The sequence below is a fragment of the Eleutherodactylus coqui genome, chromosome 11, assembly GCF_035609145.1.
Source record: "Eleutherodactylus coqui strain aEleCoq1 chromosome 11, aEleCoq1.hap1, whole genome shotgun sequence".
Taxonomy (NCBI): Eukaryota; Metazoa; Chordata; class Amphibia; order Anura; family Eleutherodactylidae; genus Eleutherodactylus; species Eleutherodactylus coqui.
The window spans coordinates 43,048,694-43,062,925 of NC_089847.1; the positions used below are offsets into that span (position 1 = coordinate 43,048,694).

Consider the following 14,232-nt stretch of genomic DNA (forward strand, 5'->3'; position numbering starts at 1 on the left):
CTAACTGACTGCTCTACATATAGAAGTGGATATTAATTATTCTTACAAAATTTCCAAAACTAAAGAAAAAATATTAAAAAAATAAAAAAAATGTTAAAAAATTACAGGGAGAGGAAGATTTTCTTTTTCTTAAACCTTTCATACAATTCCGTAAAACACATGTGACACTAATAGTACACACTCCACAAACAATGCCCGCTTCACCAGCGAAAAAGTACCCATCCTTTATAGTTCTGTGACAAATAAAAGGTTAAAAAGAGCTGTGCATTAACATAATAACAGTTTAATTAATCTAATTAGGAGCCGGTGTTTTGTGCAAACATTGGGAGAAGCTTTCGAAACACAAAATATCAAAGTGTTTTAATTGGGCTCGTCAGCATATGATGAACGTTGTCCGCTCCGCACTCGGTCTCCGGGGGCACCTGTGAAAGGTGGGAGCGAGCTTCTTGCAATAGAACACATTACACTGCGTTAATAATGACCCTCCGCTTCTAATGAAAAAAAGAAATGTTGTTGTTGTAGCAATTAAGCTTGCAAAGATTTTCGTAGAAGGGAAATTAGATTTATTTGCTCGCCATCCTCTTGCTGATGAAGCATCCACTATTTGGGAGAGGCTCTAATTAACCCTAATTTAGATGATGTGCACTTTTGGATAAGCACTTCCTTGTGTATGCTCCGATGATATAATAATTAGCACTTTAAACCAGACTTCTTTTTTTTTTTCCCTCTCTGACCCAAAACTCCTAACTTTTATGCTTAAGCATTTTACACAAAAGACAATTAAGATAAAGCACATTACAATAAAAGTCACATTAAAAAGGCATTAGCTGGTAATACAGAGAAGTGCGCAGAAAGCTGGCAACAAATGAGACAAAAAAAAGTGTATGGTCAATGTTTTGTTCTTAGGAATGCAGTGGCCCTAAATTTTGATTAATTGCAACATTATGCGGCTATAAACCCTCTAGGATTCTACATTAAGGGAGATGATTAAAAAGAACTGTATTTTGATGGTCTGAATATCATATCAGCACATCTCGGCAATGCTTAAAGGTGCGCCAATAAAGTGAATCTTCACTTGGATTTATGAGAACGCACCGGAAATGATCTGTTTGGGTTTATCGTGACCATAGTGGAAATTCCTAAAAATGCTGAAATCTAGCAGGTACGGGAAAGTAGCGGCAACGTGTACCTTTTACCTGCTGCTCTGGACCCTCTTCTTCATCCCATGCAGCCGCTGATCTACCGCTGTATTACATGCATCATTTCTGCAGTAAGCACAGCAATAGACCGTTACCTAAAAACTCCCAGCATGCATAGAGCTGGTTTAGCGGCCAGGACTGTAGCTCCGCCCAGAGGTGTAACTTGAAGCTCCTAGGCTCCAATGAAAAACCTGTAACAGGGCCCCCAACTATAATGCTTTATTCATAGTACTGGGCTCCCTTTATGGAGAAAAGAAGCCTTATGGGCCCCCTAAGGCTCCTGGGCCCGGGTGCAACCGCATTCCCTGCATCCTCTATAGTTACGCCCCTGGCTCCGCCCACAGCTCACCGGTCCTACAACTTACTAGCACCAACCTCCCTCTCGGAGTGTAGAAGGAGTGTACTGGACCTTCCAGCACTCTGAACTGCACATACAGCGCAGTGCTTCCACTCCTGTCCTTCCATCATGCACTGCTCACAGGAAGTTGGAGGCTGTGGTGGAAAATGTGGACAAGGTGTCACAGGAAGTGGAGATATTTCTCAGGCGGAGGGTCACATGAAAATGAAAATGAAGAAAGTAGCTAGATCGGGTACAGGGAACCTATTACAGAATTACTAATTGTGATGATGTAAATTACATTTTGATGTGTTAATCTGTGCACGGACTGCCCCTTTAAGGCCTCACTCACACCACCAAGTGCGATTTTGATCCGTGGAAAAACTGACCAATTTCATTGCAAGCGTATATGCATTTTACATCAATTTTTGTTCAATTTTTGCCTTAACCCACAAGTGTGAAGTGTGTAGGGAAAATAGTAAGGTGGCCAAATTGATGTAATTTAGAACTCCCATTAAAGTTAATGGGCAAATGAAAAAAAAAAAGTGACACACATATATGCCATGCGACTGATTTCAGAATTTTTTTAAAAAAAGGCACCCATTGACTTTAATGGGCGATTCTGGTCCAAGCATCGCACCAGAATAGGGCATTCTGCAAGGATTTTTTTTTTTTTTTTCACATGGACCATTGATCTGTGGAAGAAAAAGAATGCATATGTGAATTGCATTTACTAATACTATCTAAAAGTTTGACAGTGCAAACTTAGGGCTCATTTACACGGGTGTGTGAGAGCAGGGTATCATGCGTGTATTTTTCACGTGCCTAACACGCAGTACACGTTAAGTACACATGTAACATGCAGATTTACCATGCATCATAAACCACTACAGCCTACAATGGGCGTATTACTCACCAAAATAGGAAGTGCAGTGGTCTTTTTTTTTTTTTCACACAGAGCGTGAAAACAGCGCATGTCCGAATGATCCAATGTAAATCAATGAGCTTATGGACTGCACATTATGTGCGTGAAATATGTGGATACTGCACAGCCCGCGTGAGCTCTTAGACCAGACCGTCTTGAAATGCACCAGATTTATCACAGTAGCTCTGCTGGATGATAAGTCTGTTGAATTTAACGTTTACGACTGTCTTAGACCGGCTAGTCTAAGTTTGTAACTTTTGTATACCAGAAAACCAGTGTACAAACATTAGTAGGTACACCCCAAAATGCTTCAGTGTCAGAGGGTCACCCACCATGCTGTAGTATATCCCAAACTGCAGCCCTCATGACCTCCTAACAGGTCATGATCTGAGGACATCCTATAGAGAGAACACCTGCGGTCACGCCTGTGGAATTGGCAATAATTACATCACCTATGTAAAACTATGGAAATCCTGAAAATCTGACCTGTTGGAGGATCACGAGGGCTAGAGTTAGGGAAATCGCTGTAGAGGGACGTACTGATAAACGCACAAGCAGTGATTCCCCTGGATGGAAAGCGGCTGAGCCCTATCACTACAAAGTAGGATTCATCTTTTCGTTTTTCACGTCCCTCTGCTGGCGATTTATCCATACACAGAACAACGTGCCTTAATAATAATCAATCTAATACCATACTATATCAGCACACACAACACATACAGGGGGTGGACAAAAATATGGAAACACCGTACAAAATGCATGAGATTTTAACCATTAGTATTGAGCTGCCCCTTTGACCGCTGTTTGGTTAAGATCTTTCCTGACAAATTTGTGTCTACTTCACCTCTTGCCCTGCTCTGGGTGGTTTTGGCACCAGCTGGTAACAGCACTCAAACCTCTGACCAATGGAACCTTGTTGCTAGGGCAGATGTTCACTTCTGCCCGGCATCATCTGTGTCCCATTACCCCAACTTAAGTTACATGGGATTATAAATCATATTTCAATAAGACATACAGACAGATTTTAAGGCCTGCACTTCGTACAGTGTTTCCATAGTTTTGTCCACCCCCGTATATCCAGTCATAATTTGACTGATGCAAATGGCACAGGGTGTCTATATCTCAATATTCAAACGGTTATTTCCAATCATAATGAATGCTTCATGTTAATGGATTCTATTTCAACAAAACAATGGCTGCCTTCACAGTTAGGGGTCTACATACTATAAGCACCATTAACAGATCCGTTGTAAGAGTATGCTGTGGATCTGTACTGAAATCAATGTCAAAATCAGCAGCATTTAGTGCAGTTTTCACATGGGTCCGCAGTCCATTTCGCCCTCTTCGTATATTAGGCATATCGCCCACTGGTGGAGATACTATTAAGACCGGCATTTGACATGCTGGCCTTAATAAATTTCCCCAAGGTTTCAGCATATCTTAAGATGGCCATACACATTACTTTCAGACGAAAGCAAAGATTCAGGAACGACCGCTGACCATGCAATGTGTATGGCCGTGTCCTGATGTTTCCCGATGGCAGATGTGAAGGAAATGAGAATTATTGGGCTGTTGGATTTGAACAATTCCAATCCTTTTGTTCCCAGGGGAGATCAGCCGACAGCTATCTGAAGTGTATGACCAGCTTTAGTCTAGATTCTAGACAGTCGCAGCCATAATTGGTGTAAATCATAAAAACAAAATTGCACATTGTTGCAATGCAAAACCTTTCTACTTGTGCAATTACTTTACTTTTCGGAGGCAGACAAGGGCCATTTGCTTGGTAGACTTAAATGATTGTAGCCCAGCATGATGAAGTCCTACTGTGAAAATCCCCAACTCCTAATACAGTCATAGTGACACTGAGACTACTGACCATAACCTTCTAGTCACTCCAATGCTCCATCTGTACATTAAAATACTCTCAAATCCCATCTTATTAAAACACCTAATAGTGGCCCGTGTTCATTTGTAATGACGCAACTTATTGTGGGCTCCCACTGACATAACAGCATTACCCAGTCAGAAACTGGCACATTAAATGCCATTTCATAATGTACCCAATTAAACCGAGGCTTTAATTTTCTTAAAGCCAATCACAATGGCATGCATAGGAACAACGGAGTGGATAATTTTAGGATTCCCAATAATTAGCACTTAAGATTACTACAGCCATTTAGGTGTACAGTTGGCTGCTCTGTATGATTGCAGTGGGCAGTCTTGTGGTGGCATAATGGAAAACTAAACATAAAACTGCCGAGTTTACTACGGATTTGACGTAAATACAACAGGTGTAATTCGGAAGAATTAACTTGGTGAAATTAGGGAACAGATAACAATGGAGTAATTGCACTAATATTAAGCCAACCACGCAAATAGGGCATAATTCAGTCAAAAAAGGATATATCCATCGAAAAGCCCCCCCAAGTTTCTCCATAGACATGCATTTTTAGGCAAACTCAAAGAAGGTTGCAAACTTTGAGCAGCTTTTGCTCATGGTCAGCAGTCCCTAGCACCCCAGTGCTGCAGCTAATAGTACTAACCAATGCTATGAAGAAGGCATGTTAGCTGTGGACAGATTTAGCAAACTTTAACTCTTTCCAATCCAATTTGTATCCTGGTTTTTCTAGGGGGCTTACTCTTTTTCTGCCGTTATACAATGGCGCTATATGCTGGATACGTTGGATAGGCTCCGACAGCAGAGAGGCTGGCAATATACAGTAAGAGAACCCCGACGGACGTCTTCCAACATCGGAGCTGTACAGCCTTAAATCATAATGTCGTAAGACGTCAGAGAGTGGATTGGAAAGGGTTAATGTGTTACATACCATGATTCAGCAAACTTTTAAGAGCCATTTCACAGCACCATTTTTGCTTTCCATCGTGGGTGCAGCATAACGGAACAAAACATTTCAGTTTTTCTGCCCATAGAAATGAACTAACAATCAAGATCTTCAGTTTCAATACATTTCTCAATTTTCCGTATCTATTCCTTCTTTTTTTCATATTGAAAACAAAAGAACGGACTGCTGAACTTTTGTTTCCAGTTCAAAAAATGGAACAAAAACAGATCCTTATTTTGCATTGTAGTCAAGGAAATAATGGAAAGCCAACAGTTTTTACCCATTTTTTCTTTCAGGTTTGGGTTATATTTCTGAGCGTGCGCAGAGGGCATGTAATGTGTCTAGGACTAGTTCATTCAAGTCGTTTAATTGAAGCTAAAGGAGTTACCAAGGTTAAAAAAATTGGAAACTTCTCCAGTATGGTGAAAAAAGAAAAAGGCATCATCCCTCCACCCAGTTCCCCACTGCTCCCGTTCTGTCAATTCTCGGTTCCCTGTTGCTCTCTACTTCTTGCTGCAGCAGCGAAGACATCCCAACACTGAGGCATGTGACTGACGTGAGCCTGTAAGTAGCTGCAGTGGTTACATGTCACTATTGGAGGTGACGTCATCACTGCCGCAAGAAGTATTGCAGATATCTGTAGACTTAATAGCTGTCTACAAATATCTGAAGGGCTGTCACAGTGCAGAGGGATCAGCCCTATTCTCATTTGTACAGGGAAAGACCAGAAGCAATGGGCTGAAACTAAAAGGGAGGAAACGCAGATTAGATATTAGAAGAACCTTTTTGACAGTGAGGGTGATCAATGAGTGGAACAGGTTACCACAAGAGGTGGTGAGTTCTCCTTCAATTGAAGTGTTCAAACAAAGGCTGGACAGACATCTGTTTGGGATGATTTGGTGATCTGCACTGAGCAGGGAGTTGGACCCGATGACCCTGGAGGTCCCTTCCAACTCTACCATTCTATGAACTCGATAGCAGTAGGGTATCGGGCACCAACAGAGCAGGAGCGGCGGGAAACCAGCTGTGTTGAGTTTGCCTTATTTTATGTTTTACCAGAATCCTGAGCAGCTTTCCAAAAAAAACACCCAGAATAAGCCCTTTAATGCCATGTGTTGCATTTTTCATTGGACAGTCTATGTTTTGAACAAGGAACATGCTAATTTGCCTGTACTCCATACATATAACAGTGAAGCGTTACAGTAATTACCAACATGCACAATAAATAAATGACAGCTAGTTTCCTGTAAAGGGAGATTTGTAAGGAAGAAAAAAAAGTAAAAAAAAATAGAAATGCACTTTTAGATTGCAGCGTGGCAAAAACACAGGAGATGAAAGCCATCTCTGGCTGGCACACACATCCCTGCCCGCAAATGCATCTGGCTGCTTGTGCTCAGCAGAGCCTGCTCACAGCCTTCTCAATGTTGCCTTTGGCTCCCAGCAGTTCAGTTTCCACAGAGGCGGCCAGCATCCCCCCCCACCTTCTCCTACACATTTCACAAGCACCTACTGGACACTCCTGTGGCTCCTGTTCCATGGCGAGGCTCGACTCGACTTCTGTTCTATCTGGATAGAGGTCTGTGACAGTCTGTGATAAATTAGCTGGGAAACAGTATGCCAGCACATTCACTTGCACACTGTATAAACACGCATTCCCTTTTAAAACTCAACACCTAAATGTCATTAGCAATGCCAACAGTCATTACAGTCTCTAGATCCTTGACCACCCAAATTATGCAAGGACACTGCTTCATAAAGCTGCTGGATAGCGACTTGTTCATGCACGGCTCACACCTAACGCCATGAACGACACCATGGAGCATATACAACACGTGTTATGGGGGCAGCGGACAAGCAGTTTTCACGCCAATGCTTTCCCAGCTCAAATAGCACTAGACTCCATAAGCTTTAAATGTCCACTGATGGATACACTATAATAAAGAAGGAAAAACGAGAATTTTCAGATGTTCAGATCATTCATCTCACACAAATTTTCTATGCCATGTTTTCAGAGTCATACCATGGGCATTAGAAGTAGAAAGAGTGTCCTCACCCCCAGAGCATAGAGAAGCTATACTATATATATATATATATATATATATATATATATATATATATATATACACTGCGGAGGGTAAAAATAAATCATGCAGATCAGTCCAAAACCGAAAAACATCTTTATCCAGGTGTTGGAAACGCAGAATAGGGACCATAATGAAGGACAAGTTAAGCAAAGTGCAGTGAAAGTTGAGGGCGGGGTATGCATGGGACAACCTTCATGAGCTGGGACCGGTCATGTTCAAGAGAACCTCTGAAATTATTCAACTACCCAATCTACATGACATCGGTAATCACTTTATTGCGCATCGAGTCCATCAGAAGGCTGCACTAAAGGATGAGAAATTCTGTCTGGGAGGGCATTATGTGATTTGGGATGCGATCAGGTGATCCATAGACATCATGAACCACAAGTATATTGCAAGGTGGCTGGATGCAAAGGGGTTCTTTAATTCCTGGACAACAAGCCTTCAACAGGGGCTGACTGTAGTGAAATAAAATGATCAGTACTTACCCCTCCTCTGCCGCCAGGATCGAGTGCTGCAGCCCCGCAGGGCAGCAGTGCTGGGTCGTGGCAGCAGAAGAGGGGTAAATACTGACCAACCTGTTATTTCACTATACTGAGTGCCATTGAAGAGATGTTGTCCTGTAACTGGACACCCCCCCTTAAAATGTAATTGATGTTAACCAATAGTTAATTGGTCCCGGAAAATCCCTTTAGGAGCACCTAATCACCTTGATCGATTCAATGCACATAGTTTGGGATCATGACTTACAATGGTATTGCCCAGTCTACAGTCCGATACCATGAACTTTATGAGAAGACTAGAAAGTCAACACTAATGTTATCTACAGTAGACTCATGCCCCATAAAAATAACTTATCCCTATCCAAAGGATAGGGGATAAATATATGATTAGTAGGGACTGACTGCTGGGAACCCCACCGATCACGAATGTCCTAAGTATCCCAGAATGAATGGAGTCATGCATGCACACCACCACCTCATTCATTTCAATGGAACTACAGGAGACAATTGAGTAGACGGACTCTGCCATGTCCAACTGAAATGAATGGAATGGTAGAATGAACATGTGACCATTGCAACTATTCACTCACGGACATTCGTGCCCCCCATTTCCGTGATCTGTGGGGGTCTCAGAGATCGAACCCCCACCGATCAGATACTTAACTTCTTTTCCTGTGGACATGGAATAAGTTTTGTGAGACAACGCCTTTAATTATACAATAAGCAGGTAACCAGTAGAATGAGTGACAGAGTAGAGGTATTAGTGCAACCGCTAATCAGAAAGCTCAGCCTGCGTTCATGATGGACTGAAGTGAAGCCAGTCAGTTTATGGAATGCCAAGTACTAGCGACTTACAGATCATGGCGAGAAATAATTAGGGTTTAAGATTTAGGTCTATCATTGTTAATATTAAGGTAGAGACACATAGGAGAGATGGTTTTTAGGTGCAGGCGATGGGATTTAATAATGAACTAAATGCGAAGAAGAAAGGATAGATCAGAGTCGAAATAAGACATCAGGTCCGAAGCCTAGGAAGTATGGCGGTGTTGGGTTACAGTGTTACAAGTGATGGGTTATCTAGACCTTTTCTGCACAATTTCGGACGCTTCCACAGTGAAACTAACGAGAGCTGCCCGGTTACTGCGGGCATTTTACCTTAATCAGAAAAACAAGGCCGATACTGATGTATCCTTGTACATCTAAGAATTATCTGAGGCCGTTATTCCAAGTCGTAGAATCACACTTGAGCTGATTTGTTATTAAAACGCTCCAAGGTTTTCCCATTTGCCGGGACACTGGCTAAACTCAAATTTTTCCAACACTTTGCAGGGAAATCTAATCGCTGTTTCATTATTGCCATTATCTAATTAAAAAGGCTTCCCAGGCATAATTAGTTTCAAGGCAGGTAAGCTCGTTTTCCATGAGAGAATGATCTGCTTCCACGAACATTATTTCTGTCAACTGCCGGAAATAAGAATTTCTCAGATAAAATTTCTTTACCCTTAGGGAAGAGTGGGGCGCAGGGTGGAGGGCGGGGGGTGTCACTTTTTATATTAGAAAATACGAGAGTCTAATAATACATGATAAGGTTTCTTTTATGTTCATAGGCGATACATACATACGTACAACACCTGTTTTTTTGTCCTCTATAGAAAACCATATTCATATCCTATTTCAACATACATCATCCAAGGGAGTAAGTTTGTTATGCAGGTTTATACAGGGCATTGAGGTATATAATGTACAGCATGTATATGAAATGTGAGCGCACAGGACACCACTTTACTAAATATTGCTGTGTATTTTGACAGTAGGCATTACTCTAAATCCACATAAAAAAAAAATTTCTGTTCCAGGTCCCAGCTACATAAAGGGAACTGCTCGTCTTAGTCATCTGAAACTGAGGGTCACGCAAGAGAGAGTAAACGCACAGTTTACACGCTCAGTTAGCTCCTGCACAGAGGGGACCGCATATCAGACAGGCGCTAGAAAGAAAATATTTCTGTGGCAAAATGGAAGAGTTACAGAAAAAAAATGCATCTCAACAGTAGATAACTACTACAATGATTAATCCCAAATCTTTACATGAGTAAAGATGTAATCCCTAGGAGCATTCGCCAATTCATTGAACAGGTCTAGGACACAAATCAAGGCTATAAGAAGTTTGTACAATAAAATTCCTGTAGTTCAGCATCAGCAGGGTCTGGAAGGTGCGCATACATTCACACCGGGCAGTCCGGTACACTTTTTTGTTCCATTTTGTTGGGAAACGGGGGAGGGGGGAGGCCCATTACAGGTTAAAAAAAAAAAGTTAAGGAAACCTGCTTGAGCTTGAAAATAAAAAAAGGCAAAAACAAAAATACTGTACAAAATTTGCTTTTTTTAATATTATATGAATTTTCAAATGGATTATCTCTACTTAGGCCTCATGTCCATGGGGAAAATCAGGCCCGCCGCGGATTCTTCATGGAGAATCCGTAGCGGGTCCCTCCTGCCCCGCGGACATGAGCGCTGAAAATAAGAATAAACTCACCTGCTCCGGATGATGCGGTTCTTCCCTTCTTCGCGGCCAGATCTTCTTTCTTTGGCCCCGCGGATGTGCTCGGCAGTTTTAATTCTGGTACAGGTCTCCCGCGGATCCCGATGGCTTCCATAGGCTTCAATAGAAGCCTGCGGGAGCCGTCCCCGAGGGAGACCCGCACGAAAATGGAGCATGTCCGGATTTTTTCCCGCACGCGGATCCGCGCCTGACGGGAAAAATTACATCCGCAGGTATTTAACTACCTGCGGGTGTCTAATGCATCCCTATGGGGCGCGGATCCGCGTGCGGGAGAAATGCTGTGGATTTTAACCCCGTCGACATGAGGCCTTAATAGTCTGCTTCAGTTTATCAAATTCCACATTATATTGTTGGATTGCATAGCAGAAATAGGCAACTAATTTCAGATTATCAAATTTTCTGGATTATTAAATGCCAAATAAAAAAAAAAATATATAAAAATAATGCTGCATAGTGACCATTTGCCTTCAAATCCGCTTTGACGCCTCACGAGATCTGAGCTGTATGTACAAAGCTAATACAAGGCTAGAAATATCCTTCTTTTCAACTAGCAGTTTCTTCAAGTGTTTCACAAAAGATGAAGTAATCATCTCGCGAATATTCAGTGATTATTAGATCCCACTGGTATTGAAAAAGTGCTCAAATTTAATTTGCAGTCTGATTGGATTATGGAAACATCGTACGGGCCAACTGGTTTTGTAAAACAGACCAATGTTCCTTGACCAACAGAAGAACCTAAAAAACGTCCGTCAGACCTACTGCTAAACCATTGTGAATCCATCACAATGTTTAGTAATAGGCAAAAATGATGGAAGGCATCATTTTAGGTTTTCACTCTGAGGGGTTCTATATCAGATTTTGAACTATCTTGGGATATACATGCTGACCCATAACAACCTCAAGGCCAATGCTTACAGCATATGGGCTTTCATACAAATGGGCCTGATGTTACTCAGAGAGCTGCCTTACTGTTGTACTTTAGTTGCTTTACAATTTTCATTCATGTGGGGCTTCTTCATTTTTTGTTTCACCTTTGTCTGGTCTTCAGAGGGCAAAACTTATTGATAACAAGTAAAACCACGAATAAATCTTGTTTTGTAAAGCAATCACATATTGATATATACAAATTATTAATACCTTTACCTGTTGGCCTATAGTGCATCTGCAAGCGAAATACACTTTGTAACATATGGCATGCATTCAGTATTTAACGTTTCTCACCATGGAGACAATAATGCAAATTCTAGTTTTAATGAAAAACAGGTAAAACGTCATCTATATACCTCCAGATAGCACCCTACACACCAACTCCGATCCGCCGATGACATTATCCTTTATACTTCTGCACTAACATATCAAAGACTCCTCCATTCTCTAAATGTCTATTCCATTTACTTTCCATCCCTCTAAGCACAACCTAAAAACTCACCTCTTCAACAAGCCCTTTAAAAACTCACTGCCTTTATCTAACAAGGTAGCATTTACTTATACAATTAACTTCCCCATGTTCCTTACAGATTGCAGGCTCATATAAGCAATGCTCCTCTCTTTGTGCATTTAGTACACATTGTATGGGCAATTTTTTATTATAGTGTACGCCTCTGTTCACATTGTAGCCACACACTATGCCAGCCGATACCTGCAAATCTTGACTTAATTTGATGTAGCCTGTCAGGTTTCAGTCAGGATTGCTGTGTTTCTTGACAGCAAGAATGCTGCATCATTGCAGAATGCACAGTTCTTGCCATCAAAAATGCTGGTTAGCCCAACAGAAGCCCCGACAGGCTCAATTAATGCTACCGTGAATAGAACCTAAACTAAAAGCTCCTTGTCTGTATGTACTGTTATACATATATTGTTAAAACGAAATACTACAAGATGTCAAATTTAACAGTTAAAACATGTAGGCTATAACTATACCTTTCTAGAAGCACTTAGAATTCACTCCCACAGAAGGCGAATACATTGTAGACTGCCATAGGTTTACAAGGTGGGATGAGTTTTACATGAGATGTTAAAAAAGTTAACTTTTTTCTTTCCATGCTGCATATCTATTGCATCTAAATCCCCTCAAACTAAAAGGTTCATACCAGTGTGGTTCAGTGAGGAATCCCAATTTAATCCGAAGTCATCAGAATCTTCCACTGAAAAATATAAGCAGATAAAAATCTTTAATTATAATGAATATATGTGTAAACATATAAAACGATTTGTACTATTTCTCAATAACATTCTTGTGTAGGAAGAAATTCATTTTCTCACAAATAGAATAAGTAATCAAGTAATATGAAATACGACGTGTGACTTTTCTATCCAATATTTTCTATGGGAGAAAAAGAATAAAAATAGACAAAAAAACAGGAAAAGGTTTGAGAGTATGTAGCAAGATATCACTAGGTGCAACTTGGGTCTCACAATGAAGCAATGTGGAACAAAAGTTGCCATGTGGTCGTTGCCTACAACATAGGAATTTGTCATCCAAGACCACATTTAGTCATTATAGAATGACCACGCTTAGTTCTTCTAACGGTTAGAAGCGGTCACAGTGACCATAACCAGACTGCGACAGGTTCGCATCCTGGAAACCCCAGTGACTCCTTGTTATTGCAAGTATTCTGTATGGTATATTTCTACTACAGAATCACTCCAGACATTCAAATGTAATACAAAAGTACAGCCCGGTCCACTTGCACTTTGGGTTATAGAAGGGAGTCCTAAGTGAGAGATTGATACTTTGCCCTAAAATGGCGCATAGACAGGGTTTGCTGAGATTAAAAAAAATAAATAAATACATGAAAATATTTAGAATGAAAACTTTTCTTTTGACAAAATCCATTTGTCATAATTTAATAACTTTACTTGATCTTGTTCTTCTATTTCTTCATAAAAGAAATAAAACGGAATGAAGTGAAAATCGTGTGGATCAAATTAGAAGCCAGAAAGGGTTAATGTTTGTGTCGACATGTTACGGCTATGGATGTGAATATACATATTAGAAAAATAAAAATACCACAATGGATGCCACCTCTAATTGGTCAGAGTGAAGAAGCGGACTCTTTCATGCACATGGACTAATTGCTGTAATAATACAAAAGCAGAAATCAAGGCTATTGCTGTTCAGGAGCAGTGGGGAGCAGCGTGTAATCAACCTGAGATATCGGACAGGCGATCTCATAGAGAGCACAGGAGCAGCTGGACTTCAACTAGAAAATTAATGGCAGCGTGAGGAGAGTGTTTTAGGTGGGTTTTTTTTTGCTTTAGTTTTCTTAGTTTTTTTTTTTTTTCTATTATATTAGAAACTAAAGTTAAAACAATTGCAGAACGAGTATTGAGGAAGTTGTTTTTAATAGATTATACCGACAATGATAAATGCATGTAGGATTCTGGTTCACAAATATAATTTCTATAAAATAAAAAAATTTAAAAGATCAGTGTCCTGGTAACCCCTCTGCTGTGGAAGCGGGCTTTAGAAAGGGCCTCTATGGATAGTATACGTATACGGTTGGCCGCCAGTCTAAACCGGTAGTGTAGCATGTTCTGTAATACCCAACGTGGCATACACCTCTTATGGTATCCAGAGCACGCTGCTGAACAATGCCAGGTTTTTCTTGGCATTGTTCACCAAGCCTTTTCTCTATAGACTGGAAGGTCGTGCCCTCATTTACCAATACAAAATCGTCAAGCTGGTAAAATAGGCGAGTGACCTTTATGACTATAATATATTGTACAAGCATATCTCTAAGAGATACAACTTTAACGGATGTAACAACTAGTGTTGAGC

At 40.8% G+C, this 14,232-nt stretch overlaps 1 protein-coding gene across 1 annotated transcript in view; it reads right to left on the bottom strand.

Moving 5' to 3' along the window:
* The window catches only part of ZNF423 (zinc finger protein 423), a 264,463-nt gene that overhangs the window by 211,550 nt on the left and 38,681 nt on the right, over nucleotides 1-14,232 (bottom strand). The window contains exon 2 of the mRNA XM_066583927.1: nucleotides 12,542-12,595. Coding sequence (XP_066440024.1) covers nucleotides 12,542-12,595 — 54 coding nt within the window. The remainder of the gene's footprint in view (nucleotides 1-12,541; nucleotides 12,596-14,232) is intronic.